Source organism: Lepidochelys kempii, chromosome 1, assembly GCF_965140285.1.
Source record: "Lepidochelys kempii isolate rLepKem1 chromosome 1, rLepKem1.hap1, whole genome shotgun sequence".
Classification (NCBI taxonomy): Eukaryota; Metazoa; Chordata; order Testudines; family Cheloniidae; genus Lepidochelys; species Lepidochelys kempii.
The window spans coordinates 167,906,867-167,933,079 of NC_136380.1; the positions used below are offsets into that span (position 1 = coordinate 167,906,867).

At 37.5% G+C, this 26,213-nt stretch overlaps 1 protein-coding gene across 2 annotated transcripts in view; it reads left to right on the forward strand.

Moving 5' to 3' along the window:
- Positions 1-26,213, forward strand: part of LTN1 (listerin E3 ubiquitin protein ligase 1) — a 46,470-nt gene that overhangs the window by 4,486 nt on the left and 15,771 nt on the right. For both annotated transcript variants that reach the window (XR_012161199.2, XM_073362945.2), the window contains exons 2-21: positions 50-253; positions 901-999; positions 2,234-2,464; positions 3,338-3,390; positions 4,228-4,408; positions 5,231-5,404; positions 8,157-8,347; positions 8,907-9,054; positions 9,527-10,315; positions 11,157-11,198; positions 12,326-12,518; positions 13,754-13,993; positions 16,747-16,900; positions 17,167-17,317; positions 18,615-18,816; positions 19,867-20,026; positions 20,274-20,378; positions 20,669-20,811; positions 22,928-23,063; positions 24,064-24,208. Coding sequence is in view for 1 of the 2 variants with exons in the window: in XM_073362945.2 (XP_073219046.1) it covers positions 50-253; positions 901-999; positions 2,234-2,464; positions 3,338-3,390; positions 4,228-4,408; positions 5,231-5,404; positions 8,157-8,347; positions 8,907-9,054; positions 9,527-10,315; positions 11,157-11,198; positions 12,326-12,518; positions 13,754-13,993; positions 16,747-16,900; positions 17,167-17,317; positions 18,615-18,816; positions 19,867-20,026; positions 20,274-20,378; positions 20,669-20,811; positions 22,928-23,063; positions 24,064-24,208 (3,741 nt within the window). In the remaining variant the exon portion in view is untranslated. The remainder of the gene's footprint in view (positions 1-49; positions 254-900; positions 1,000-2,233; positions 2,465-3,337; positions 3,391-4,227; positions 4,409-5,230; positions 5,405-8,156; positions 8,348-8,906; positions 9,055-9,526; positions 10,316-11,156; positions 11,199-12,325; positions 12,519-13,753; positions 13,994-16,746; positions 16,901-17,166; positions 17,318-18,614; positions 18,817-19,866; positions 20,027-20,273; positions 20,379-20,668; positions 20,812-22,927; positions 23,064-24,063; positions 24,209-26,213) is intronic.

Below are 26,213 nucleotides of genomic sequence, written 5' to 3' on the forward strand. Positions count from 1 at the left end.
TTAAAAGGATATGAATAATTAATTGACTTCTCTCTCTTGTTTATATCAGCCCTCCAGCAGTGGCAGAGCTGCAGAGCTCCTTGCCAAGGAACGTGGAACAGTGCCTGGGTTTATTGGCTTTGGAACATCTCAGAGTGATCTAGGATATGTACCGGCAGTCCAAGGAGCAGAAGAAATAGACAGCCTTGTAGATGCTGATTTTCGAATGGTGCTGCGAAAACTCTCCAAAAGAGATGTCATAACAAAATTAAAAGTATGTGTATCCTATTTCCCTTAGTTTACTTTTTAAATATCCTTTAAGAGAAATATAACTTGAAGGTTTATAGGGTGAAATCCTGCTTCCACAGAAATTATTGGTAAAACTCCCATTGACTTCAATGAGATCATGGTTTAAGCCATAGAATCTAAAAAAAAAAAATGGTGACAAAATTAGATGTAACAAAAGTATGTATGAGACATTTCTAATATTCACTTGTGCAAGGGTTCTTTTGATATTTTTCTTGGGAAGAGGAATATTTTTGTGTAAAGTGCTAGAAAGGAATCTACCAAAATAGTCAATTTTACTTTCACACTAGCAAATTCCATAGCATATACTGTAATTTGTTTAGCATCTTTGAAATACTTTTTGTATGCCTCAAAAGCTTGATTTTGATTGTATGCAGTTTTAAGATGTATTGGAAGACCTTTAGAAATGTCTGTCACCTGGTTCTGATCCTACTGGGAATTTACAAGAGTAACTCCACTTAACTAGTGTGTTTCGACCCAATTGCAAGAAGTGAACCAATTTCTAGTTTCATGAGAATTACAGTACCAGGCAGTAGTTGGTAAATTTAGTAAATTTCAAGATATACTTTCACCTGCAATTTTTCTAATCCCACACTGTTGGTATTTTGATTTTAGGCTATGCAGGAGTTTGGGGCGATGTGTAAGGAAAGAGAATCAGAAGTTGTTAAAGGTGTTCTTCCTTACTGGCCAAGAATTTACTGTAAAATCTCACTTGTAAGTATTAAAGGACTTAGGTTATGACAGAAGTAAAACAACAAATAAAATTGCTCTGGGCAGTTTCTGTGGTAATCCACAAGGCAATTAGATCGATACACCTAATTGTATATTTTTGTGGGTTGGCTAGTTTAAAGAAAAAAAAAAACTGTTAGAACTTGGAGAAAAGCACTTGGTCCTAAGTGCACTTGGGATGTATCATCAGGGCAATGTGGGGAAGCTTTCATTGCTCTTGCCTGTGCTGTGCCTGCCCTATGGATAGAAGCTTTCAATCACTAGCACATTTAATGAGCATTATCCAGGTTTTTCAGCTTCAGGTTTCAGCATAAGAAAGCTCTTTGTCCACATACATGCCTATGTAGTCAATGAGAACATCCACAGTTCTATGAGATAGGATAAATAATTGGTCTATAGTCTGCATTTAGGGGTTCCAAGGTATTCATATTACATCAAAATATTTGTAATCTTTAGGATACTCTTCAACCTTTGGGAAGGTGTGTAGCCCTGTACACTTATGGAGGTGTAACTAACACCTCTAACATCTTTAATCAATATAACTGTTCTAAGCAAAGTGTAATATAGCGTTGGTGGTTAAACTAAAAAGACAAATACGCTCTGAACAAAACTATACTAAAAGTAGTTTGTGTCTCTTGTCTGTATTCCAGCATCTAAAAAAATCACAGAAATACTCAAACTAACTTATCCTGTCATATATGATTCAAGGTTGCTTTAAGATATGATTCCTCTATTTTCCATCCCCACTCTCTTTGATGACAATACTGTTAATATAGAAAGGTTATTTAAGAAATTGAAGGGCATTCCTGTGATGAAGATTGGATTCTGCAATCTGTATTCAAGCTACTGGTCCCATTAAAGTCACTGAATCAACAGGATTACTTGCACGATTAACAATTAATCCTAAAAGTTAGAAGATATACACCCCAAATCAATTATTAGTTCTTAAGACTTTACTTCTAGACATTATTAACTGAAATGTTTTGCATTGTTTATGACTAATATTGTTTCATTGATGACAAGGATGGGGGATTAGTGAATATAAGCCTTTAGGTTTGGGGTATAATGACTTAATTTGAAACCATACAATTGAATACAGACAACTTATTGTTTTGAGTGGGGGAAGTTGGGACTTGATAGCAGAGCAAAAGAATTTGTGCTTTGGTATTCTTGGTATCAGAAAATGTGTTTCTTTTAAAAAATCTTTATTTTAAAACAGGATCATGACCGCCGTGTTCGAGAAGCAACACAGCAAGCTTTTGAGCAACTTATTCTTAAAGTAAAGAAACACTTGGCTCCTTATTTAAAAAGTATCATGGGATACTGGCTTATTGCTCAGTGTGATACTTACTCCCCTGCAGCATCGGCAGCTAAAGTGGCATTTGAGACAGCTTTCCCTTCAAGTAAACAACCTGAAGCCTTAGCATTTTGTAAAGAAGAAATTCTGAACGTGAGTTTAGAGAATAAATACTATGTCTTTAAAGCTTTATGCAAGTTGTTGTCATCTGTTAATGAAGAGAGAAGGTTTTTTTTCTTGCAAATGTTAACTCATGCATTCTTTGCATTTGCATTCAGAAAGGTATAGTCTCTTCCAACTGAAACTCCTATTAACGCTAATGGAGATTGAGATGAGGATACATTCCCCAATATCTCCCTTAATTTTTCATACACACTAAGGCTGCATGGGTCTGTAGAGCTATGTGGATGTATAGGAACTAATTTCTTTGCTTTGCATTTCCATATGCACAGCAGATGATGCTCAGTCACCATGTAGGTTCCAAACAGCACTTACCTGTCACTGATAACAGATGCTGGCAAAATATTCAGTTGAACTGGTTTAACTGCAGTAGTAGACTCGACCAATTTCTGAAAGCATGGTTGAACCTTGTGCTGTGCAAGATGTATCTACGTTAGGAAATCTATGTCTGGAGCAGAGCCATTTGAAGTAGGGAAGAATTAGATTACAAGATTGATGGTTGTTATTATAAAGCCCTGATATGGAATTTTTTAATGTTTTTTTATATGAGACTACTCTCTGTCAGAACAGTGGCTGTATGGTCTAGCAGTGATCGGATCATGGGACCAGGAGTCAGGAAACCAAAGTTCTGACCCTGGCTCTGCCATTGTCTCCTATGACCTGGATTGGTCAATTCAACTGTCTTTACTTTTGTTTCCTCATTTGTAAAATGTGCCTAATAACTACCTGCCTGCATCAGAGGGGTGTTGAAGCTTCATTATTTAGTGCTTACTCTCATGTGACTAACTTACAGCTCGTGGTTAACTTTCACATATGAAAAAATAAGTTTTTCTGTATTTTGTCTAGATGCTGCAAGACCACCTTCTGAAAGAAACACCTGATACACTCAGTGACCCACAGTATGTTTTTCTACTTCAAAATTTATAGTTTAAAAGTTTTTTCTTTCAAAAATTGTATTTTGTTAATTTCAGTAAATGTAAAATGTATTTCACAAGGGAACAAACAGTAGATTTTTGCAGAAAATAAAAAGTAAATTTTATTGACGACATATTATGCCTTATGCAGTTCTATAGAAAATACTATTTTTTCTAGGGAAGTGCCTTTTTCTATTCTTCACATCAAGCCTGTACAGCTAGCTGCCACAACAGCCTGTATTTCAGTATGCTACCATGGGTGGCAACTGTGCTTGGGAATCTTGCTGGAACTGTGCTTTTGGGCTAGCAGCACGCTTAACCCTGTGTTGTGGTGGGGAACAAAGCCAGGCAGCAGCAATGATGATAGTGTTGGCTAAAATTTTCAGAAGCACCTACAAACTTAAGAATCTAAATTCTGTTGACTTACAATGAGACTTAGGCATCAAAATTCCTAATTCATTTCTGAAAATTGTACCCATTGTCTAGTAATTCTTTCTGTCTGATTTATGTGTATCATTGAGTAGCTGGAGGGCAGAATTGCTTGACACAGGGCATTAGGAACTGGAGGAGACAACAAAAGAGGGGGAAAATGAACTTCTGAAAATACTGTTTTAGCTAGAATTTTGCAGTGTAAACGTTTTTATTGTTTAACACACGCACGCCTTATGGAAAGTTCAGTGTAGTTAAATACACATAGCTACAATCTCTAGGATGAATCCTAGGATTTTCTTTTCAAAATCGTATGAGAAGCTCATTAAAGAATATACACATTCTACTAGTTTTCAATTAATGCGTTAAACTTGTTTTTGTTTTTTACCTGAGAACTGTACCGGAGGAAGAAAGGGAAGCCAAATACTTTCGAATTCTGACATGTTCCTTGTTAGCCTTAAAGAAGTTGCTTTGCATGTTGCCAAAGAATGAGACTCATTCCCTGGAAGAAAAGCTAATACCCCTTCAATCTCAGAACAAATTTTGGAAATATGGCAAGCACAGCATACCTCAGGTATCTGAACCTTTTTATACTATCTTTATTTTTATAGGCTTTTTCTACAAAAGCAACACTTGAAAACTTAGGGCACTAAGCCATCCCAAATATTGTGGAAGAAAGAAAGAACCGGGTGCCTTGTCCAGCTGTGTTTAAAAGAGTCTTCCAATCACAAGACATATTGACCCTGCTATAGGCAAACAAGCGTCTGAGTAATCTCCTCCAATTTGTTCCTTTGAGGTAGGCATCTGCTTATTTGGAATTTGTGGCTGAAATACAGCCCTTTAAAATTCTTGTTAAAGAAGCAAGCTCCATAAACTTATGGATACATTTAGGCAGGTAATTTTCTAAATTATTGGATTGACCTTCATTCTGCCAAGAATTGTTGTTTGTGTTTATCAGTGCAGAACAACTACAGCATTACATTTCAGTGTTGCATAAAATATTCGTTTAGTCTGTCAAAGCATTTTGGGATGCTTGTGGATAAAAGGTACTCCATAAAACGAAGATAAGCATTCTGCATAATGTTGTACTTTTAAAAAATATATAATCTTCTCTTCCAGTATATGATCTCTTAAAAAACTTTTGTCACATAATTTCCCTGTTTTTAAAAATCTGTTACAGCTCTGTGCACTAACTGAAAATCTGTTGTTTTGATTTTTGTGTGTGCTAAATCAAATGTATTTCAGACATGCTTGTGTTCATATACCATTTCTTTTTAAAGTAAATCAAAGTATGTAATTAACAAGCATGGGGAAATTAGACTTTTGATTTGTAGTAGTGAATAAATATTGTAATCCATGGTTTACTGAAATATTTTGTTTTTGTGGCTTACTTTAGGTTCGCTCCGCTTTTTTTGAGTTAGTTTCTACTTTCTGTCAGCTCCTTCCTGAATCAATGAAAGTTGAAGGACCAAGAGTTTGTCCCGCAGTTCTTCTCAGTATTGATGACAGTGATGCAGTGGTGTGTCCAGCTCTTTGGGAATCTGTGCTTTACGTCCTTGTTACCATTGAGGTAATGCAGGAAACTAAATGAGAACTTCTTTTCTTTAAAAGTCAGAGGCTAGTGGTCTGTTCAAATATGTCAGACTTAATCTTTCACATCATACCAGTGCCCTCGGTTTGGGGTTAAGCAGAAGATATCAGTTTAACATAAAGTAACCATTGTGAACCCCTTACTACTGCAAACAACCCTTCCTCCTCCCCTCCCTCCACTATAAGGGCCTGATTTTCAGAGGTACTCCGCACTCACAGCTCCACTAAAAGTAAATAAAAATTGTGTATGTCCATTATCTCTGAAAAGCAGACAGGAATTTAGCATGTAATTAAACTGAAGTTGTGACATTTAAGAACTTCACAAGTACATAAAATAGCTTTTAAAAATACAAATATTTCTCTATTGAATTATTTATTAGAATTTATAAAAAATGATGTCCAAGTTGGTCTCTAGTCACTGTTTAGTTAGAGCCTGATACTGTAGCCACTCAACTCTTCAGATAAAATCCTGGTTTCGCTGAAGTCAGTGGAAATTTTTCATTGACTTCAGTGGGGCCAGAATTTCGTTTAGTGATTCCATAGTGTCCTTTTTGTAACTGGTGTTGGATGTATCTTGTAATTGTTGGCATGACCTATAATCATGTATGAAAATCAGCCTTCTGTTTACTTCATACATTATCAGTTCATATAATAAATGTAACTTTGACAATGTTTTTTTCCCCCTAGAATATTTTTTTGTGCCTTTTGGCTTTCATACAAAATTTAACTTATAAGCAGTGTTGTTGTAACTGTTTTGGTCCCAAGTTATTCGAGAGTCAAGGTGGGCGAGGTAATATCTTTTATTGGACCAACTTCTGTTGGTGAGAGAGACAAGCTTTTGAGCTTACACAGAGCTCTTCTTCAGGTTTGGGAAACTTACTCAGGGCAGGTCTACACTTCAGTGAAGATACTACTACACCGATGGGAGAAGGAAGGTGGGGGGGAAGCAACTGCGGGTAATTGTTAGTGGGTTATAGATTGCTTTAATAAGCCATACATACAGTTTATTCAGTCCATGATTTTTGGTGTCTAGCAAAATTATGAATTTAAGATCCCAGGCTTGTCTTTTGAAAGTGTAGTGTAGGTTTCTTGTGAGGATGAGGACTGAGAGGTCAGATTTAGAGTGATCGCTTTGTGAAAAGTGTTCACCCACGGATGATGTGGGTTTTTTTTGTCTTTTATCATTTTCCTGTGTGAGCTCATTTGAGAGTGTAGTGACTGTCTGGTTTCACCCACATATTTGCTATTGGAGCATTTAGTGAACTGGATGAGGTACACCGATATTGTGATAGCCATATGTAGGACCCATGTATCTTTAAAGTTGTGTTGTGTGGGGTGTTGATCATTGTAAGAATGGAGATATGTCTGCAGATTTTGCATCTGTTGTTCTGGCAGGTTCTAGTGCCGCTTTGAGTTGGTGTGTCCTGGTCTGTGGGGAGCTTGCTTCTGATAACGAGCTTGGAGAGGTTGGGGGCTTGTTTGAAAGCCAGAAGAGGGGATTCAGGAAAGTATGGGTTGTAGTTGTTTGATGATACCCTCTATGGGTTTCAATGAGGGTGGTAGGTGATAACTAGGTGTGTGCAGTTGGAGGGGGTTTTATTTCTGTACTGAAACAGGTTCTCTCAGGGTATCTGAGTGGCTCATTCCATGATGTGATCTACTTCTTCTGGCCTTCAAACAACCTTCCAACCTCTCCAAACTCATCATCGCAAGTATGGTCTGAATAGAGACACTGGATTTAGGCCTTATTAAACAATCTATAACCAACTAACAACCCACCTTCCCCCTCAGCTACCTCCCACTCCCTCCCTCCCTTTCCTCCCTATGACTGGAAGGGTGTTATGGGCCACTTCACCTTGAATGTCCATTGAAATGTGCATTAACTAATGCTAAACAGTCTTTTCCACCTTGTATTTAGCTGTGACACTCTGAGGCCAGGTCTACACTACAGACCTGTATCGGTATAACTACATCACTCAGGGGTAGACATAACCCCTTGTGTAGACAGCGATATGTCAGTAGGACAGCTTCTCCCGTCAAAGTAGTTACTGCTTCTTGGGAAGGTGGATTAACTATGCCATCAGGAGATGCTCTTCCATTGGCATAGGAACGTCTTCACTGAAGCACCACAGCAGTGCAGATGCAGCACTGTACATGAAGTCTAGCCCTGAATAAGTTTCCCAGACCTGAAGAAGAGCTCTGTTTAACTTGAAAACTTGTCTTTGTTACCGATAGGAAGTTGGTTTAATAAAAAAATATACTTATAGTTGATTTGTCACAGTTCATAATTTAAAACTCAATGCAAAATACTAATATTTATAACTGTAGTGACTCTTTATGAAACCTAACACCTGTTTTTTGGGGGTGATGGGTTAAACCTGGGACTGTCATAAAAGTAGCAATATATTATAGAAAGCTATTTTACAAAGCAGTATAATGGGTCAAAAGATAACTGAAGACAAAACCTTCTTGATTTAAGTTTATTACCCAGAAGATCTCTGCTGTGGTAAAACAAGATTTTGTTCTGAAGTCTCCTAAACCTTAAAATTCACTAATTTAAATGGAAATGTTTAGAGAGAAAATGAGTTTTAAAAATACTCATGGCAATTTAGATTTGGTGATAGCTTGCTCTTACTGCAGCGTAGGGAACTAGACTAGATGACCCACCTGAGAGGTCTTCCAAACCAACTGAGTCTGGTTTAATTTATTCCTATAATTATTTCTTTCTATAGGACTGTTGGAGTCATGTAAATGCCAAAAAAGGAGTTCTGCCAAAGCTATGGATAGTACTTCGAGAGGGCGGACGAGGTCTCGCTACTGTTATATATCCTAATCTCTTGCCATTGATTAGCAAGGTACCTCATGGCATTACAGAACCAAAGCTGGACTTTTACAGAACTTTTTTCAGCTCAATAATTCAAGGGTATGAGCCACAAATTCATGACATTAGATTAAATATTTATTATAATAAATTATTTATGTTTGGAACCAAATGGAAAGAAGGTTACGTTACTTAAAGCATTTTAAAATATGTAAATATCAGAAACTGAATTCTGTACGCTGTCTGCCTGTCTTCTTCTTCCTGCTGTGATCCCTTGTCCCTTTCTCTCTTCAAGACTGCACACACAAAGCATAAGTTTAAAAAGTGGCACTATATTGGGTGCATTTAAAACTTTAGATTCAGTTTAAATTGTAGAGGCTGCATTTTTCTGTTAAGCCACAAATGTGTTTAATCCTTAATTGTATTTTTATGAATAAGTAAACTAGGCTAAAAAGCCATGCTTAAATGCCAACGTTTCTAGTTCTGATTTATGTAGAACTTGTTTTCCTGAATTTTTATTTTGAGGTCACTTATAGATTTTCTTATCCCTTTTTCCTCAAATGAACAGCACCTACGGTATTACATTAAAGCATGGTAATCAGATTGTAATCAAAGAACAATGACTATTTCTTTTTATGTCTCCTGATTTACATGTATTTAGGTTGTCAAGTGAGCGAACCATAGCTAGCCATTCAGAGTGTTCTGCAATCATATCTGCATTTATGGAATGTTTACGATTTGCCATGCTACAGAATTTAGGTGAAGAAGATGAACAAAAACAAATTCAGCAGATGCTTATATGTGATCAGGTATATATTATGTAAATATTTTAAAAGTTCTTGTTCTTGGTTTTGCAATTTCACAATTTTAACTTGAACAAAATTGTGAAACACGTCAATGCAAATGTATTCACCAATAAAAAAAAAATCCCAGAGAAGTTAAGAAAAAATAACTTTTAGCTGTGTTTCTATATCCTCCTTCCCATAAAACCAAACCTGACAGAGTGCAGAATTTTTGACTGAAACCCCAATGTCTTTAACAATAAAGTATAAATGTAATGGATAGGGGTCTGTAAATGTTTAATAGAATCATAGAATATCAGGGTAGGTTGGGTGGGTTAGACGTTTTGCCAATTCTGTTTTCAGGATTGCTGTTAAATTGATATTTAATAGATGTTAAACACTTTATTTTGCAGAGCTTCCTGAGATTGTTAATATTAAAACTGTTGTCCAGTTGTGTAAATATTTAGTTACTAAAACTTTCTTGCATTTCTGTTTGTAGCTAGTTCCTCTCATTGAAGCTGTGCTTAAAGAGACCAGGTTACAAATTGGTCCATTGTTTTACCAAATAGCAGAAATATTGAGCTCCTGGGAAACAAAGACAGAAATCTTAAATGATGATGGCACAGCTGTAACTTTCCGGAGACTCTTGTCTAATTTCTGGGACAGTCTCTCAAAAATGTACGTACTCCATGTTGATGCAGCAGATGCTGATGAGAAATCTTTGGTTGCTATATCCTGTATGCTACAAATTCTGCAGAGCCCAGAGAGCTCTGTGAAACCAAGCAAAAGAAGAACCATAAAGATCAGATTTACAGATGAGAATGAATCTGAAAGAAACACAGAGAATGGGAAGTCTGCTGAAGTGACAAATAATGGTGAATCTGAAATACTGACTGATCCACCACATATTTTGTTTCTAAGGAAAGAACCTTTAGAAGATTTAGTCTGTATCCTCGCTGAACTGAGTATTGTGTATATCAGTGAACAAAAGTCTGATCGGCACTTAAAGTTTCTCTCTGCTCTGCTCAACTCCTTCCCTTCTAGCAGAGTTTTTCAAGTGCTGCTAGAGCAGGAAAATGGTGTGAATGCTGCTCAGACTGAATCCCAGGAAGATGTAAAACTTCAGCATGAAAATCCATCAGTACAGTTTCTGCATCAGAATTTAATAGCTTGGTTGAAAGAAGACTGGAGGAAAGAGACAGATTTTCTGGTTGATATTTTGTATAGTGTCCTTAGGTGTTGTAACAATAATACAGAAAGAAAAAATATTCTTGATGACTTAACTAAGGTAAGACTTCCTTTTTTACTTTGCAAATAGAAGAATTTATATAATGACTATCCTGTGGGCTACAACAGAGAATGAGAATAATAGTGATTTTGGATCTGGAAAATGTATTCTGACTCAGAGTAACATATTTGTTTTGGATAAATCTGACAAAGGGAAGATGGAATTAAGAGAGTTTGGAATTCGAATACTAGGAAAGGTGTTATGACATTGATATGCTTATCCCTCTCACTTGATATAAATATACTGTACTGAAAATAATGAATACATCTTTAGATTTTTGTTCCTAAATTACCACCTTTTTTCTTCATACAATATGATTTATAGTATTAACCTGTAGCTTTTCTCTTAACCACAGGTTTCAGAGTAACCGCCGTGTTAGTCTGTATTCGCAAAAAGAAAAGGAGTACTTGTGGCACCTTAGAGACTAACCAATTTATTTGAGCATGAGCTTTCGTGAGCTACAGCTCACTTCATCGGCATGCATCCGATGAAGTGAGCTGTAGCTCACAAAAGCTCATGCTCAAATAAATTGGTTAGTCTCTAAGGTGCCACAAGTACTCCTTTTCTCTTAACCACAGTGACTTCTACCCATTTTGATCTAGTTGATGGGGAAAACTTAGGTTGCTGTGGAATTGGGCAATTATAATTTCTTTCATTGATTATTGGCTGCTAAATAGTCATAATTATGGGTTAATCTTTGCTCGCTACTAAGGCTTGACAACTTCTACACATCCTTTTCAGAAATTAAAATTAGACAATAAATAGAGATTGCATTAAGCTTTGTTTTCCTAATGGAATATGTTTTATTAACTATATTTTTATTTATTTGTTTTTCCACTAGATGGATCTGAAATGGAGTATTTTCCTACAAGTAATTCAAAAGGTATCTTCTTTGGGAATTTTATTCTTATTTTGCATGCATACTTTTGGATACTTTCCAATCTTTAAGTGATAGGTAAACTGGAGTAGACTACAAACTAGTCTGATTTTCGTAGTTTGAAAATCTAGTAATAATTAAATTTGAAACAGTGCTGTTTTTTTATAACTTAAATATAGCACCTCTCTCACAAGCCCATGGTAGATAGCATTAGAAACTGAAGCACTTCCTTCAGGGGTTCTCAAACTGGGGTTGCTGACGGCCCTGAGCCCCCATAAAATTAAATTACCCCCTTCTTCCTGTTTTTAATTTATATGGGCGTGGGGGGGGTCACACTCAGAGGCTTGCTGTGTGAAAAGGGTCATCAATACAAAAAGTTTGAAAACCACTGATAGAGGCACTGCATTGCCTGTATTGTAAACTTCCATCTTCAGTATATCTCATCTCTGATATAGACGGGCTCCTTTTTCATTCATAGATAAGAATCTCTAATGTGGTCAGTTGTGTGGCATGATGTTATACAGATTTCCATTCCCCTGAACCATTTAGTCTCTACAAAACAGGATAACACTGTGCATATATACTTTAGAAAGAATGATGTGTAAATTCAACCACTATTTGGAAACCCCAGAAATACTGACTAATTAGGACCAAGTTATTTTACTTTATAGGCATTTGTATAGTGTTTATTGCCATATTATCTGAGCAACTCACAAACATTAATACATTTATTCTTGCAACATGCCTGTGAAGTAAAGTATTATTATCCCCATTTTTACAGATAGGGAACAGAAGCACAGAGGAATTTGTGTCTTGCCTGAAGTGATATGTGAAGTTGGTAGCAGAGCTGGGAACTGAACCCAGATCTTGTGATGCCCAGTATCAATGTCATCCCTCCTCACTTATGGATGCCTCACACTTCAAAATTCCTTCCTATTTTTTCTTTTTTATTATTTATAATAATAATTGGCTCATCACCTAGCAGAATTTTCCCCCAGTATATAACTTGGCATTAGTTTCTGAAAAAACACTGACATTATAACTTGGCATTAATGTATAAAGGCTAATACATACTAATCCTATACCCTTAAAGTTATTAACCTTGCAAAAATAGTTATTGTCTTGTAATTCAGGCATGCTCGGACTCAGTGAAACATTCATTAGTCTCTGGGTGGCTGAAAGGCGATGTACTAGGGGAGAAGCTCGTAATACTAGCAGATGATCTGTGCTATAAGGGTTTGAAAGCCACAACAGCCTCATCGGAATTGTACTGTTCAGAAAGGTGGACCCTCCTGAGCTTGGTATTATCACAGCATGTTAAAAATGGTAGGTGAATTGCTACTCGGAAAAAAAGAAAAAGAACTTCTTGAGGTTTTTCACCCTATCACATTTTGTAACCTCTAGCTGCTTCTCTGTTTATATTTACCTGAGCTAGTATACTATGTCCTTTTAATTTCATTAAAACTAACCTGGAATAGTGACTGGATATCCTTCCATTTCCATGCACCTGTTGACAGGATTAGTGTTAATCTTCTTTCTTTTTAGATTTTCCTGTTCTCTAATTGTATAATTCTTCAGTGCAAAGATTGGTTTTACTAAATGATCAACTGCGGAATAGACCATACAATCTGAAGTTTACTGTTCAAAAAGTAGTGTCAAATCAGAAGGGTTATGGATCCACATCAGAGCCCTCTGACCTCAGACAACAGAAACAATTTATAAGTCCTAAATCTACTTATTTGGGGCACATACACTGAGAGATGTAGGGTACACCTTTGTGAGTAACTACCTGTTCCACCTTTTGCTTCTCTTGTGTGGCAAGTGTCACATACACCTCGGTATTAATGAGTTTCATATTCTGCTGTGTTACCCAATTTTAAAGTCAATGTATTTATAATGCTATCATTTTGTTTAGCTTGCTGGTATTTATTAAAATGCTTGCAGTAATGTTTCCTAGTTTATTTGAAGGCTGAATTCTTTTTGGTGCCCAAGAAGTGGTTCATAATTTCCTAAGAGATGCACCAGTAAGATGAATGCATACTGTAGAATAGATAGATCTTCATAATACTATTGTGTTTTGCTGTTGGGTCCCAGAGGAAGGTGCGGGAAACTTGCTCGCCACTCCAGAAAAGTAGTCAGACAGATTTGTCGGTTTAAATGACCTAATGCGGTGCTCCAGGATTGAATGTTTGCCTTATCATGAGTCAGGGTCAGGCATTTCAGTGGATGGCTATGGGACTGGAGGTATTACTGGACGTATACCATCCTGAGGTCCCTTCCAACCCTGATACTCTATGATTTTGTGCAGAGTGCCTGTGTAACAAACTACCAAGAATATGTTGGGTGTGTTCCATCAGGTGTTGAAGAGCGAGGACATCTTTGACCAGAGTGAAATGAATCAAGCTTTAGCACAAATTAAAGCAGGCTCTCCCCTTGATCTTGCTTTCAAGATTAGTGAATCTGGAAAAGCAGGCAGACACTGTTTATAGCATCTGATGGCTTCCGTAGGATCTTACTTGTCACAGAGTAATCATAAAGTCTCTCTTTTTTTTTTTTAATAGAGTCCTTGATTGGTGAAATTTATGTTGAAAGAATTATTGATAAACTTCAAGCAGCTCTTTCAAAAGCTAAGGATCTTTCTGAAGCTGGAAATACTGAACCATCAGTATCGTTCATATGTGATGTAGCATCTAACTTTTTCAGCTCAGTTAAAGGGTGCTTACTGATGACATCTTCCGAAGACTTGTTGTTCACTATTTTCCAACTGTGTGCTCAGAGCCAGGACGCTACGCACTTGCCAGGTAACCCAATGCAAGAATTACTTTGCAAACTAAAAATCTGACTTTGGAACATTTATTTTTCTGATTATATTTGCATGTGTGTTTAGTGTTGGTTTGTATTAAAGATTGATCTTCATGGCAGTAGTAGAGAAAAGCCACCTCCAGAAATTTAAGATTTTATGCAAAAAACCCCCCATAACTCCAAGTAATATTCACATAAAGCAGGATCAATGTTTCTCAATTGTTCAGTGATAGCTAGAGCTGTGCAACATTTTTCAGATGAATACTTGCAGTTTCTGGTTGACCAAAACTATTCTCTAATTTGCCAAATAGTTTTGACCAAACTGAAGAAGTCATAACATTTTGGTAATGTTGAAACATTTTGTTTTGACCTGAAAAACTTTATTTAGACTTTCAGACATTTTGACAAAAGGAAAGGATTCAAGAACAGGTGCTGGTGGTGGTACTTCCCTTTTACACTGTGGCCCATTGGTCAAGGCAATCACTTAGGATATGGGAAACCTGAATTCAGTTCTCCCTTCTGCCTGATGAGAAGGCGGGATTTGGGTCTCCCACATTGCAGGGGAGTGCCCTAGCTACTGGTCTATAGGATATTTTGATATGGGGCTTTCTCATTCTCTTCTCATGAAGCTGTTCTACTTTTTAATAAATAATTAGTCATTAGAGCCAGGACTTTGAACTTGGATCTCCTTCCTCTCTGGTGAGTGCCCTAATCCCCAGGCTATAGACTCATTTTTGCTTTCTTTTCCTGGTCCATGATGACAACAGATAGTCATAGAATGACTATGAATTGTTACTGAGAATGACAATGGTTGCGTATTGAAGGAGATGTTGCCTGTGGGACCCCTGCTTTATTTGTTGAAGAAGTTGGAAGGTGTGGAATAAATGAAGGAAGGGATTGCAGGAAGAAGAAGGAGGGGTCTCATGGTTAAGGCAGTTGAATGTTGTCCTGGAGAATTGGAGTCTGTCCCTGCATCTGCAACAGAGTTCCTATGTGATGCTAATCAAGTCGCATCATGACCACCTGTGTTTTTTGGGGTTTTTTTGTTTGTTTTTTAAAGTTTGGTGTAGCAGTGTGTTTTTTTTTCCCTGTATGCTTGGTTTGAGACTCCAGTGTCTGATTCGCCGAGAACTAGGGTCTGATTTGCTAAACATTCACAGTTGCAACTGAAGTCAATGAGAGCTGTGCTTTGAACATTGCTGTATAATTCTTTGTACTCTGAAAAATCAGATTTTGTGCATCTCAAATTTAATGAATACTTTTTACCTTAATCTCTCTGTGCTTTAGTTCCCCGTCTGTAAAATGAATATAATGCTACACCCTTATCTCACTGGGGTGTTGTAAAAATAAATGCATTAGTATTTGTGAAACACTCTGATGATATAGTAAAGAGCACCATATGTGCAGTAAATAAGGCCGGGGATCACAAGTGAACAATGAGGAGAAAATAAAATAGTGAGTGGCTGCTCATTAAGTGAGCACCATCCATTCTGTGCACTGACTAAGGCTGGGGTCCTGTGGGGAAAAATAGTATGTGGTCATGAGGGACTTGAACTACCAGACATCTGTTGGAAAAATAAAATGGCAAAACACAAAATGTCCAATAAGTTCTTTGAGTGATTTGGGGACAACTTTTTGTTTCAGAAAGTGGAGGAAGTAACCAGGTGGACAGCTGTTTTATACTTAATTCTGAATTGGTTATGAAACTGTTGGATGCGTAGTACTGGAACTAGCGTGTGGGGGGTGCTGCCGCACCCCCTGTCTTGAAGTGGTTTCCATCATATACAGGGTGTTACAGTTTGGTTCAGTGGCTCTCAGCACCCCCACTATACAGATTGTTCCAGCGCCCCTGGTTGGATGGCAGTTTGGGTGAAAGTGATCATGAAAACGATCCTAGGGAAAGGAAGGAGTGAGAGCTGCAGAATAAGAATAATGGACTTTAAAAAAGCAGACTTTAACAAAGTCAAAGAACTGGTAGGTAACATCCCATGGGAAGAAAATCTAAGAGATAAAGGAGTTCAGGAGAGCTGGCAGTTTCTCAAGGAGACCATATTAAACACACAAACTGCCAACTATCCCAATAGGAAGACTAGGAAGTGGCCAGTATGGCTGCATCAGGAGCTCTTTAATGACCTGAAAATCAAAAAAGAATTTTACAAAAAGTAGAAATCTGGACAAATTGCTAAGAAGGAATACAGAAGAGTAGCATAAACATGTAGGGACAAAATAGGAAAGGCTAAAGCACAAAGTGAGTTATACCTAGCAAGGGACATAAGAGGCAATAAGAAGAGGTTCTTCAAATACACTGGGAGCAAACACCAACAGGGATAGTCCATGTTTACTTGGCCCTGCCTCAGTGCAGGGGGCTGGACTTGATGGCCTCTTCAAGTCTCTTCCAGGCCTACATTTCTATGATTCCATGTAATTAAAAACGATATCATAATACATATGCACAAGATGGCCAAATTAAGGTTGCTCAGGCATCCTTAATTCTGACATTTCCTAACAACTTTTGTATGCTTGACTTTTCAAGGTGTGTGTGTGATAATTATATACATGTTTTACTTACTTTTATAGTAAATGTAAGAGGGTCCTGCACATTTTTGACTTCAAATAATTGGTTACCAACCTAAAAAGTTTGAGAAACACTACTTCACATGTTAACAGAGCAGTGATGTAGTGAATGTGCCCACCATTATGCAGTTTGTAATTCTGCAGTTCATGTTTTAATTACTTTATTTTTTGTGTTTAGATTTACTTGTCAATAAACTAAAGCACACTTGGTTGTCTGGCCTCAATTCACTTGTGCATGAGGTTGGCTATATGCAGAAACAGAGCACCTTCTTGCATAAATCTGCATTGTGGGTCAGGAATCAAATTCAGTTTTCCTCTTTGGATGTTAAAAGGTAACTATGTTTACTGCATATCTGTTGGTTTTGGGATATTAAAATATGAAATAATCAATTCAAAACTAATGCTTTTACAGCATCTGCCTATACGTAAGTCCTAAATAATGAAAATGTTTATTATTCTGTCTGTGAGGTAAGAGCATGACCTAAAATGCAAAGTGAAAAGCCATTGATGTGGCCTGGTACTGATGTGAAATGTCTTATCTTGTTGTCACATGATTGTGCTTAATTTCTCAGGAAGAATTTTTTTTCCACTTTTTCAGCCTTCAGGTTTTGATCTCTGCAGTTAATGATTTGTTGACTAAGCTACTGGAAGCTGGTGAACTGTCTGGTTGTCTTCTAGAAGCTTATTTTGGATGTATTACTCCAAACAGCTCTGAATGGGAAAAGTTGCGAGAATCTCTACCCACTGAGGTATGAAAACGACTGCAGTCTGAAAGCTACTGCACAGTGAAATAGCTGCTATATGTACAACCTGGGCTGCTTTCTCTGTAATCTTTCCTGCTTAATCTCTGGAGCAGTGTGGTTGGAAATGATGTGAAGTATGCCTCTCTTTCTGTTGCCTGTCTAGTTTCTACCTCCTCAACTTTGTGAGGTCCAGGGGCAAAATGCTGCGTGGTGCTGTGCTACTCTGGCCATGATCCAGCACAACACTTACGCACATGCTTATCTGTACATATAGGAATAGTCCCATCGAAGTCAGTGAATATTTACAATTAAGCACATGTTTAAGTGCTGAGCTGGAACAAGGCCAAAGTGCTCAGAAGCTTGTAGTTCAAGGTCCAGATGAGAAAGCAGCAGAGGTGGATGAGTCCCTTTCCATATTGGAGGGGAAGGTAGGGGTATGTGCATGCGTATGAGGGCCATATATGCACAGAACATTTAGGCTGTTGTATCCCTAATGATGCTATACAAAATTTGCAAATATAAAAACTCCCCTGCTTTTGGATTCTACATAAAATACTGTTTAAAGGACATTGTCAACTTGCTTTACTTTGCAATTTACTGGGTTAAAAAATGCAGTTTCTGATAGTGACCTCTTAAAAGTAAATCCTGTGTAAAAATAATCCTTTTATAAGACTTGTGTTGTTCCTCTGCTGCTGTTTATAGTCTTTTCAACTGATTTAGTGGCTATAGAGAGAAAACAGTGAAACTTACTGTCCTCAAAGTGCTGTCAAATAGGCAGAGTAAACTGAAAAAAACATAAATCTATTTTTCCTTAACTACTGTCTGGGTATAATACTCATAGTATTACTTGCAACTATACTGTGTATACAATTTTCAGACATAAATGCAATTTTGAAGTTACAAGTGTCTTTTTAATTTGGTTGGCAATATGATTGAAATTAGACAGAAAAGGACTTTAAATTTAAATTAGAAATCCCTTACCAATAACCTTGCTACAGCAGTTAGACCTGTGTTGGGAATAGTTCTCCAGTTAGGGTACCTTTACGGGCTATTGTTATGAACACGTGGGAATCTCAGTGTGGGAACTTTAAGTGACATTGTAAGTAATTTTGAATCTGAAAAGTTACATAAATGCATCCGATGAAGTGAGCTGTAGCTCACAAAAGCTTATGCTCAAATAAATTGATTATTCTCTAAGGTGCCACAAGTCCTCCTTTTCTTTTTTACAAATGCCTAAGTCTTTATATTATTCTGTAAAAGTTGCAAGTAATTGTGGACAGCTCCTTTCTTGTGTTCGTTACAGTGGTTACACAAGCCTCTTTTGGAAGGAAGACTGAGCGTGAACTGTGAGCATTCAGGAACAGAGGTTAAGCTATGCAAAACAACTAAACTTCCAAACCATCTGTGCACTGCAGCGTTGTTAAGTAAAATGGCACTACTTATACAGGAACACGGGGTGGTGTTTGAAAACCACGATGCAGAAAGGAAGAAAATTGAGAAGATAAGTAAGTAAGAATGGTAAAACTAAAGAGCAGTTGATTTTATATAGTAGTTGTAAACCAGATTGTATCAATTGGTGGAAGCAGTTATTAATGAAAGGTTTGGAATATAGCTAACTGACATTATTTCTTTATCCTGTATCTTTTACAGTTGTTGCTCTGATCCTGCTTTAAGTCCACAAGTATCTTTTAGTGTGGTGTTTATATATCTAGAACCCTTCTTGTTTTACATTTTTTTCTTGTATTCATACTCTCTCAACTAACCTCTTAGCATACACTGAGGTAAAAATAGTTCTTTGTCAAAATACCGGCTATCCCAAAACACTGCCTGTTGCATGGTGAGCATACATGCAATGTATCCATGATAGCGTATTGGTACGTTTTGAGTGTTAGGCATGAGATTGGAGACGTTATTGCAATCATTTTTCTTTTCCTCATCACTCTATCCGTACCTCCCTCTTGTTCAGTCACTTTTACTTGTGAAGTGGCTTAATTATTTTCATGTTCTTAAATCAGATCTGACCATGGATGTTGTGCATTTTATGAAGTAGTGATGCCACTCCATGTTGTTCTGCTGCTGCTATTGAAGAGACATGTAACTTCTCAGTATGGTCCTTTATAAGAGGACGAAGAAGAAACAAACACACTAATTCAAGAACTGGTTTTAACTTCAGACTGGGGTTACTATCTGAAATTCGGTCTTGACTGCCTACTTTAGGAGCAGCAGCCAGGAAAATTAGAGCCAAGAAGAGTAAGATAATACGAAGGTGTAGAAGAGGAGTCACTAACTAGAGTCCTTTCCATGCTTTTTTTTTTTTTCTTCATTTTAATAGTGCCTAAGCATCTAGAATAGCTTAAATTAATCATGTATTATTACCTATTGTTAACCCCAAAGTACATAAGTCTTGGTGCCAGCTCATTCCTCTGAGCACCTGAAGTTATGTGTGAATGTAAGCTGTTTTGTGTTGAGTTACCAAGATACATGGAAATGTAAGTGGAGGCTCCCCGCATACACCAGGCTTATTTTAAAACCGATACTTTTGTTGGTTTGATTAGTTGCAGAACTGCTGTACTCATTGCAGTGGATTGAAGAACTTGATGATCCTCCTTGTCTCCTCCTTGAATTTCTCAACATGCTTCAAGTAATCAGTATTACATATGAGGACTTAAGTGCATTTGGTAATACCACCAACCTTCTGCAGATATTATTTAACAGGTAGGTACAGATTTAGAAAATACTTGATGAAATATAACATTCCTGATTTATTCTGGCTTTGGCATTTGCACTACAGAGATTATTACTTTTATTGATGTGATCTATTACAGAGATCGCTTTTACTGATGTGATTTCATTCTGACTTCTTTCGTTAAGGTCTTTTCCTTGATATGGTCACATATGTAGGGTGCGTGTATACAATCTACATGTAAATTAAATAGTTCTTTTTTTCCTTTTTCTTCTGTAGATCAAAAGAGTGTGGAAGACTTTGGGCCTTAGCCATGGTTAGATTGATCCATACAAAGAATATTGCATCCAGTGAAATAAAACAACTTTATATGATGACAGAAGGGTATTCTAATACTACAATTCATAATTCCTTGTAGTTGTGAGTTAATGTTGTTGATGATACTGTGTTGCTACTGGTTCTGATGAATGAAATATGTAGAATGGGTACTATTTATCATTTATATATGCAGTGTAAAAGAAATGCAATTTACTTATATAAATGGCCTGAAAGAAGCAGAATATGAAATAATCTTTCTTTGATCCATGATTCCCAGGAGCCAATTTACATTTTCATATAATAAAAATGATTTTTGTTTCCCCGTTTCATTCTTGGCATCTCATTTACATGAACAGGTTTTTCCCATTATCAGAAGGCAACTTGCATACAGTTCAGAGCCTGTCTCCATTTTTACCTGAAGAAGAAAAGGAAGAACTAGTTATCCAGTGTACTGCTAAACTTATGGCATGTATGCAAACCGACCTCGTCGGTACTGATGGTCAGTAATATAACTATACACTCTTCAGCCAGTTTGGTTTATTAATTTAAGGTGGGATGACGTAATTAATTTCTTCGTAGTAATGCTTCATAGACTATTTGATAAGGCAACTGTTTACTACAAACAAAGTGTTGTTAGTGGAATGAAAATGCATTATCTTCAGTTGTCAGCTTATTATGTCTTCTGATTACATGTTGTACCAACGGTTTTATAAACTATTAAGGACTGTTCTCATATATATAACTATTACCCACGTGGCCCATCCAGAATGGGAGGCAAATGACCCAGGTCCAGATTTTTATGGTATTTAGGCATAGCACTGCTCAGTGTTGCAGTGGGAATTAATGTGACTTAGACTCCTAAGTGCCCTATGTCACTTTTGAAAATGTGTAACTTCCTGAAAAATTACCCTTTTGAGCAGTGGTTCTCAAACTAGGGCTGCCGCTTGTTCAGGGAAAGCCCCTAGCGGGCCGGGCCGCTAAGTTTACCTTCCGCGTCCACTGGTTCGGCCGATCGTGGCTCCCACTAGCCGCGGTTCGCTGCTCCAGGCTAATGGGGGCTGCGGGAAGCGGCGGGGGCCGAGGGATGTGCTGGCCACCCTTCCTGCAGCCCTCATTGGCCTAGAGTGGCGAACCGCGGCCAGTGGGAGCAGTGATCAGCCGAACCTGTGGCGGCCCTATTTTGAGAACCACTGCTTTTGAGCCTAAACTTTTTATAGTTGGATTTCTGCCCAAAGTAGAATTGTGTGGGAAAGTATAAGCAAAATCCTTTCAGGTGTTTGAATATGGTGTAGTTAAAATAAAAAACAAAACACTCTTCCTCCCTCTTCTTCCTTGTTTTCATTCATTTTTGGCCATGCTCTTATTGACGAAGCTACATAAAAACTTGTCATGTCACTATTCCTCAGTGAGGAGTATATCTCTTGCTGAATTTGAAAATCTTAGCATTGTTAAAACAAATTCATGACCATTTGGGCAAAACTGTGTTGTATCTTCAGGTGAGCACTTGCAAATAGACATATTGTAAAGGCTTTGTAAGTATGAATTTTTAAACACTGGTTAAGGGGGAACAGTTGATCAAAATCTTGAATTTTCCTGCCCCATCAGATTCTTTATTTTCCCCACAACTAGTGTGTATTTGACTATATTATCCTTGGGTTATACATTCAGTTAAAATTTTCTGGGCTCTCTGTCTTTGCTTCTGAGACTGTATTTTGGCCACCAGGGCCTGACCTGGGAAATTTTACGTAGATAACAATGGAGTGGGTCCTCAGACTATTCCCTGGTTGTATAGGAGATCCCCATGTATCTCTTCGGCACAGTCCTCTGTGATTGAGGAGAATAGATTCCCAGTCAGCTCCTCTGGTCCACATGACCCATTCTCCCCCATCCTATTTCGCCAGTGGGTCCTGGCCAAGGAATGTGTGCCCAGTGTTCTAAACTTTAGTCAAGGAATGAGTTCCCCATTGACTCTGTACTCTACTTACTTCATGAAAGAGCTGGTAAAGTTCTTGTAAATACAGCACCAGATCTTGTGTGAGGTGACATGCACATATAAAGGGTGCAGTTAATGGAATGCTCACGTCATTGGTATGGTGTTTGTAAAAAATGTATCTGCTCTCCAGGAGGTATAAATGCATATTTTCTTCTTTCTTTTAAAATGGAAATTTAAAAAAATACATTAATGCAGTAATAAGGGTTCACAGTTAACATGAGTGTCAAGTTTCCTTGAGCTATGCTAACTCTGCATATTGTAATATTTTCTTTTCCTAATTATCTCATTAAATGTATAGTTTAACCTATTACTCTTTTTGTTTTGTGCTGCAAAGGATAAATGTGGTGTTAGAACCTGAGTTTGCATTTTTGAATCACTTTTATTATTAACTGTGTAAACTTACCAGAGCATTTAGTTGTAATAACAGTGGATTAGCTCCTGAAAGAATAAGAGAGATCTAAATATTGTCCAGAATAAATTTTTGTATGTTTGTATATGTAAGTAAAGTAGTAATTGGATATGCATTTTTCCTTTCCTATGGTGGTGTTGTCTTGTTAATAAATACATGAATATATTCAAGAGCATTCAATGTGTTCTATGTGCTTTTTTACATGTATTGTAGGAGCTTTTGGATATCTTGCCATTTTAAACTCCTGCTTACATAGTGGAAGCATTGATTGTCGAGAGCTACTGCCTGGAATACTAAAAATAATCATGTCATGGAGAAATGATAATGAGGACAGCTTCCTTTTCAGCTGGTGGGTAACTCTGCTATAACTTAACATAGCCAATTCTTACTATGTATTTTAAAACAGCCTATTTAGAGGGACAAAGAGTTTAAAAATAAAAATCTATTTTTGAAAGTTCCCGTTCAGTAAGAGTACTAGGATACTTGAAGTTAAGGACATGCATATGTCTTTTCAGGATTGGGGGTTACATCCTTGATGAAGAACCTAAATAAATAGATGGATTTTCAAAAGGTGTTACGCATCCAGCAGTTTCTGAATACCGTGCACTTTGAAGATCAGATCACTTATTTAGACACCTAAAGACTTGGGAGGTGAATTTCAGGCACCTGTATTTTAGAAATCTGGGCCTGAAAATCTGAGCAAAGACTTAACATGCAGAGAAGAAATACTTTCATTTGTCTGAAGTTCATCCATCTTGGGTTTACTGAAGAGATCTGTGTAATGATGTAATGAAATGGGGACAAACTGGCAAGAGAATTTCATTGTGCCTGCATTATGCATTTAAAGTAGGCAGTCGTTGTAGGTGTTTGTGTATCAATTTGTGCATTAACTTGTGAGATTTGCACACCCAGGTGCTCACACTTGAAACTAAACTCTGTGTGATTCATTCATATATTTTATTGGCTACAGGAAATCATTAAATCTTGTATACCCATGTTGAATTGTGACCTGGAGTATAAGGCAAACTGTAGTTTTAATTACTAAATTTACTGATTTACTTTAGGTTATTATTTGAGCAAATAGATAGTATAATGTGCAGTTGGTGGCCTTTCTAGAATCACAGAACTTCTTGTTTGTTTGCATGTTGGTTTATCTTGTTCCTGTCATATAGACTTATTAGTTTACATAGGAACTAACTTCAAAGAAAGCAAGGGTATTTTAAGCACTTATGCAGATTCCAGTATAGAATATGAATTTGGCCTAAGAGGAAACACTAAGGCTAGAACAGAAATATTTTATTCCTCTGCATTAATGAGTATGGGTTTTAACTTCTGTACTTCTGTTGCAGCAATCTTAAAGAAGCAACGCCTCAGTTGCTTGGTTTCAATATAGAGATGATCCGTTACTTTCCTCTGTTGCTAAAATATTCCACGTTTCCACTGATGGACGATGAGTGGGACTTCGTAATGTGCTCCATGCTGGCTTGGTTAGAGGTAAAATGATAAGCATCATCGCTAAACAGTATATTGCACCCTGAAATAGGACTCTCAGAATAGATGACATTCAAGACCTATTAATTTGACACTCGACTAGTTTTTTTCTGTATTTAAAATAAGGAGGCAAACGAACAGATATTTAAGCCTTAATACCTTTCTCTGTATGTTCTTATAGCAGCTTTCATCTGAAGGGTGTGGAAGTGCTTTACATAATATTATACAGGTAGTTGCATCATCTACCTTGGCTAGAAACACATTCGTTTTTCACCAGTATCATTACAAAATGGAAGGATGGATGTTAATTTAAAGACAGTAGCCCAAAACATAGTAGCAGCTACATTTGTGGACTTCCTATATAGACGTGTCATTTTAGAGGATTTTCTATAGTTAGTTATAGTACTTTTTGTGGATCTTGACACTAAAATAAAAGCAGGAGCCCAATTTGAGGAAAGGGATTGATTTTTGTCCAAGGGAATGAGCACCATTTTAGTAATTTCTGGTTGAACGTAAGTTTTCCACAATGTGGAAATGATTTAATGAATGAAGCTTATGAAGTTTTTATATTAGGGAGGGAACGGGGGTGCTTTTCAAACTATGGTTCTGGCCTGCTTGGCCATGTAAGGTTTAGTGTTGCAAATACACACATTACTATTTGAATCCACTTGGTGGCAGTTTCTGCCTATCATTATGTAAAAGGGTTCTGTAAAAATGGAAACAATCCATTATTCTAAACCTTGATAAGAGCTGGGGAAAGTTACAGTGGAGTCGCATCTTACGCGGTGGTTAGGTTCTAAAGTCAGCGCGTAAGGCAAAAATCGTGTATAGTCAAAATTACCCTTGAAAATTCCTTAAATTGCCCATGCAGTATACTGTGCATACAACCCTGTACAGTAATATGTATAATGTATACAGTAATATACAGTATATAATAAAGAGTACATATGGAAAATATACAGTAGTGTAAAATTATAATTACAGGGGGTCATCAGGGCTTGATGTCGATCCAGGAGATGGAGGTGACGGAGAGCTAGGGTTACGGAGAGCGAGTCGTAGACGAAGTGGTGGGCTCTGGTTCAGCTCAAGAAGTTTGCGTAGGCTCATCTGCTGCTGGTTGTTTTTCCTTGAAAAACATGGTGATCGGCAACTGTCACTGTTGTCTCTTGAGCTGCTCAAACATTTCTTGATACGGTCTCAAATCGTCCGTAATACTACATGTTATTTTAAGGCTTAGTTCCATAGAGGGATTGTATTCAGAAATTAAATCATTCAAGTGTTTCGCTGCTTGGAACACTTTAGCAAATTTATGAAGATTCCAACTTGCTGGCTCTTCCTGTTCGTCGTCGTCATCTTCGTCTTCTGTAGACGATTTTATCAGTTCCTCTAACTCTTCGTCAGTCAATGTTTCTCTGTGGCTCTCAATTAATTCTTCAATTTCTTCCTCAAGGATGTCGACAAAGCCATCACCACTCACTTGCCTGGCCACCTGAACAACGCGTTTCACTTCTTTGTCAATGGTCGGGAAACCCTTAAAATCATTCACACATTCTTTCCATAGATTTCGCCAACATGCGTTGACTGTTTCAGGCTTGATTGCACCCATTGCCTGTTTAATATAAGCGATGCAATCGGCAATGTTGAAGGACTTCCAACACTCCATCACATTAAGATTGGGATCAGCATCCATAGCGCTACGTATCCGTGAGAACGTAAGCCTTGTGTACGTGGCCTTGAAACAGCGAATCACGCCTTGGTCAAGAGGTTGGAGGTGGTATTGGGGGGGAGAAAGACAACTTCAGCGTCGTTATGCGCAAACCGGAGTGCTGCAGGGTGGCCAGGAGCATTGTCTACGATCAGCAACACTTTAAAGTCAAGTCCTTTCTCTTTGAGGCACCGCTTGACCTCCGGAATGAAACACTTGTGGAACCAATCCAGAAATAATGCTGCCGTCACCCAAGCCTTTTTATTTGATTGCCAGAACACAGGCAGGAGATTTTTGTTCTTG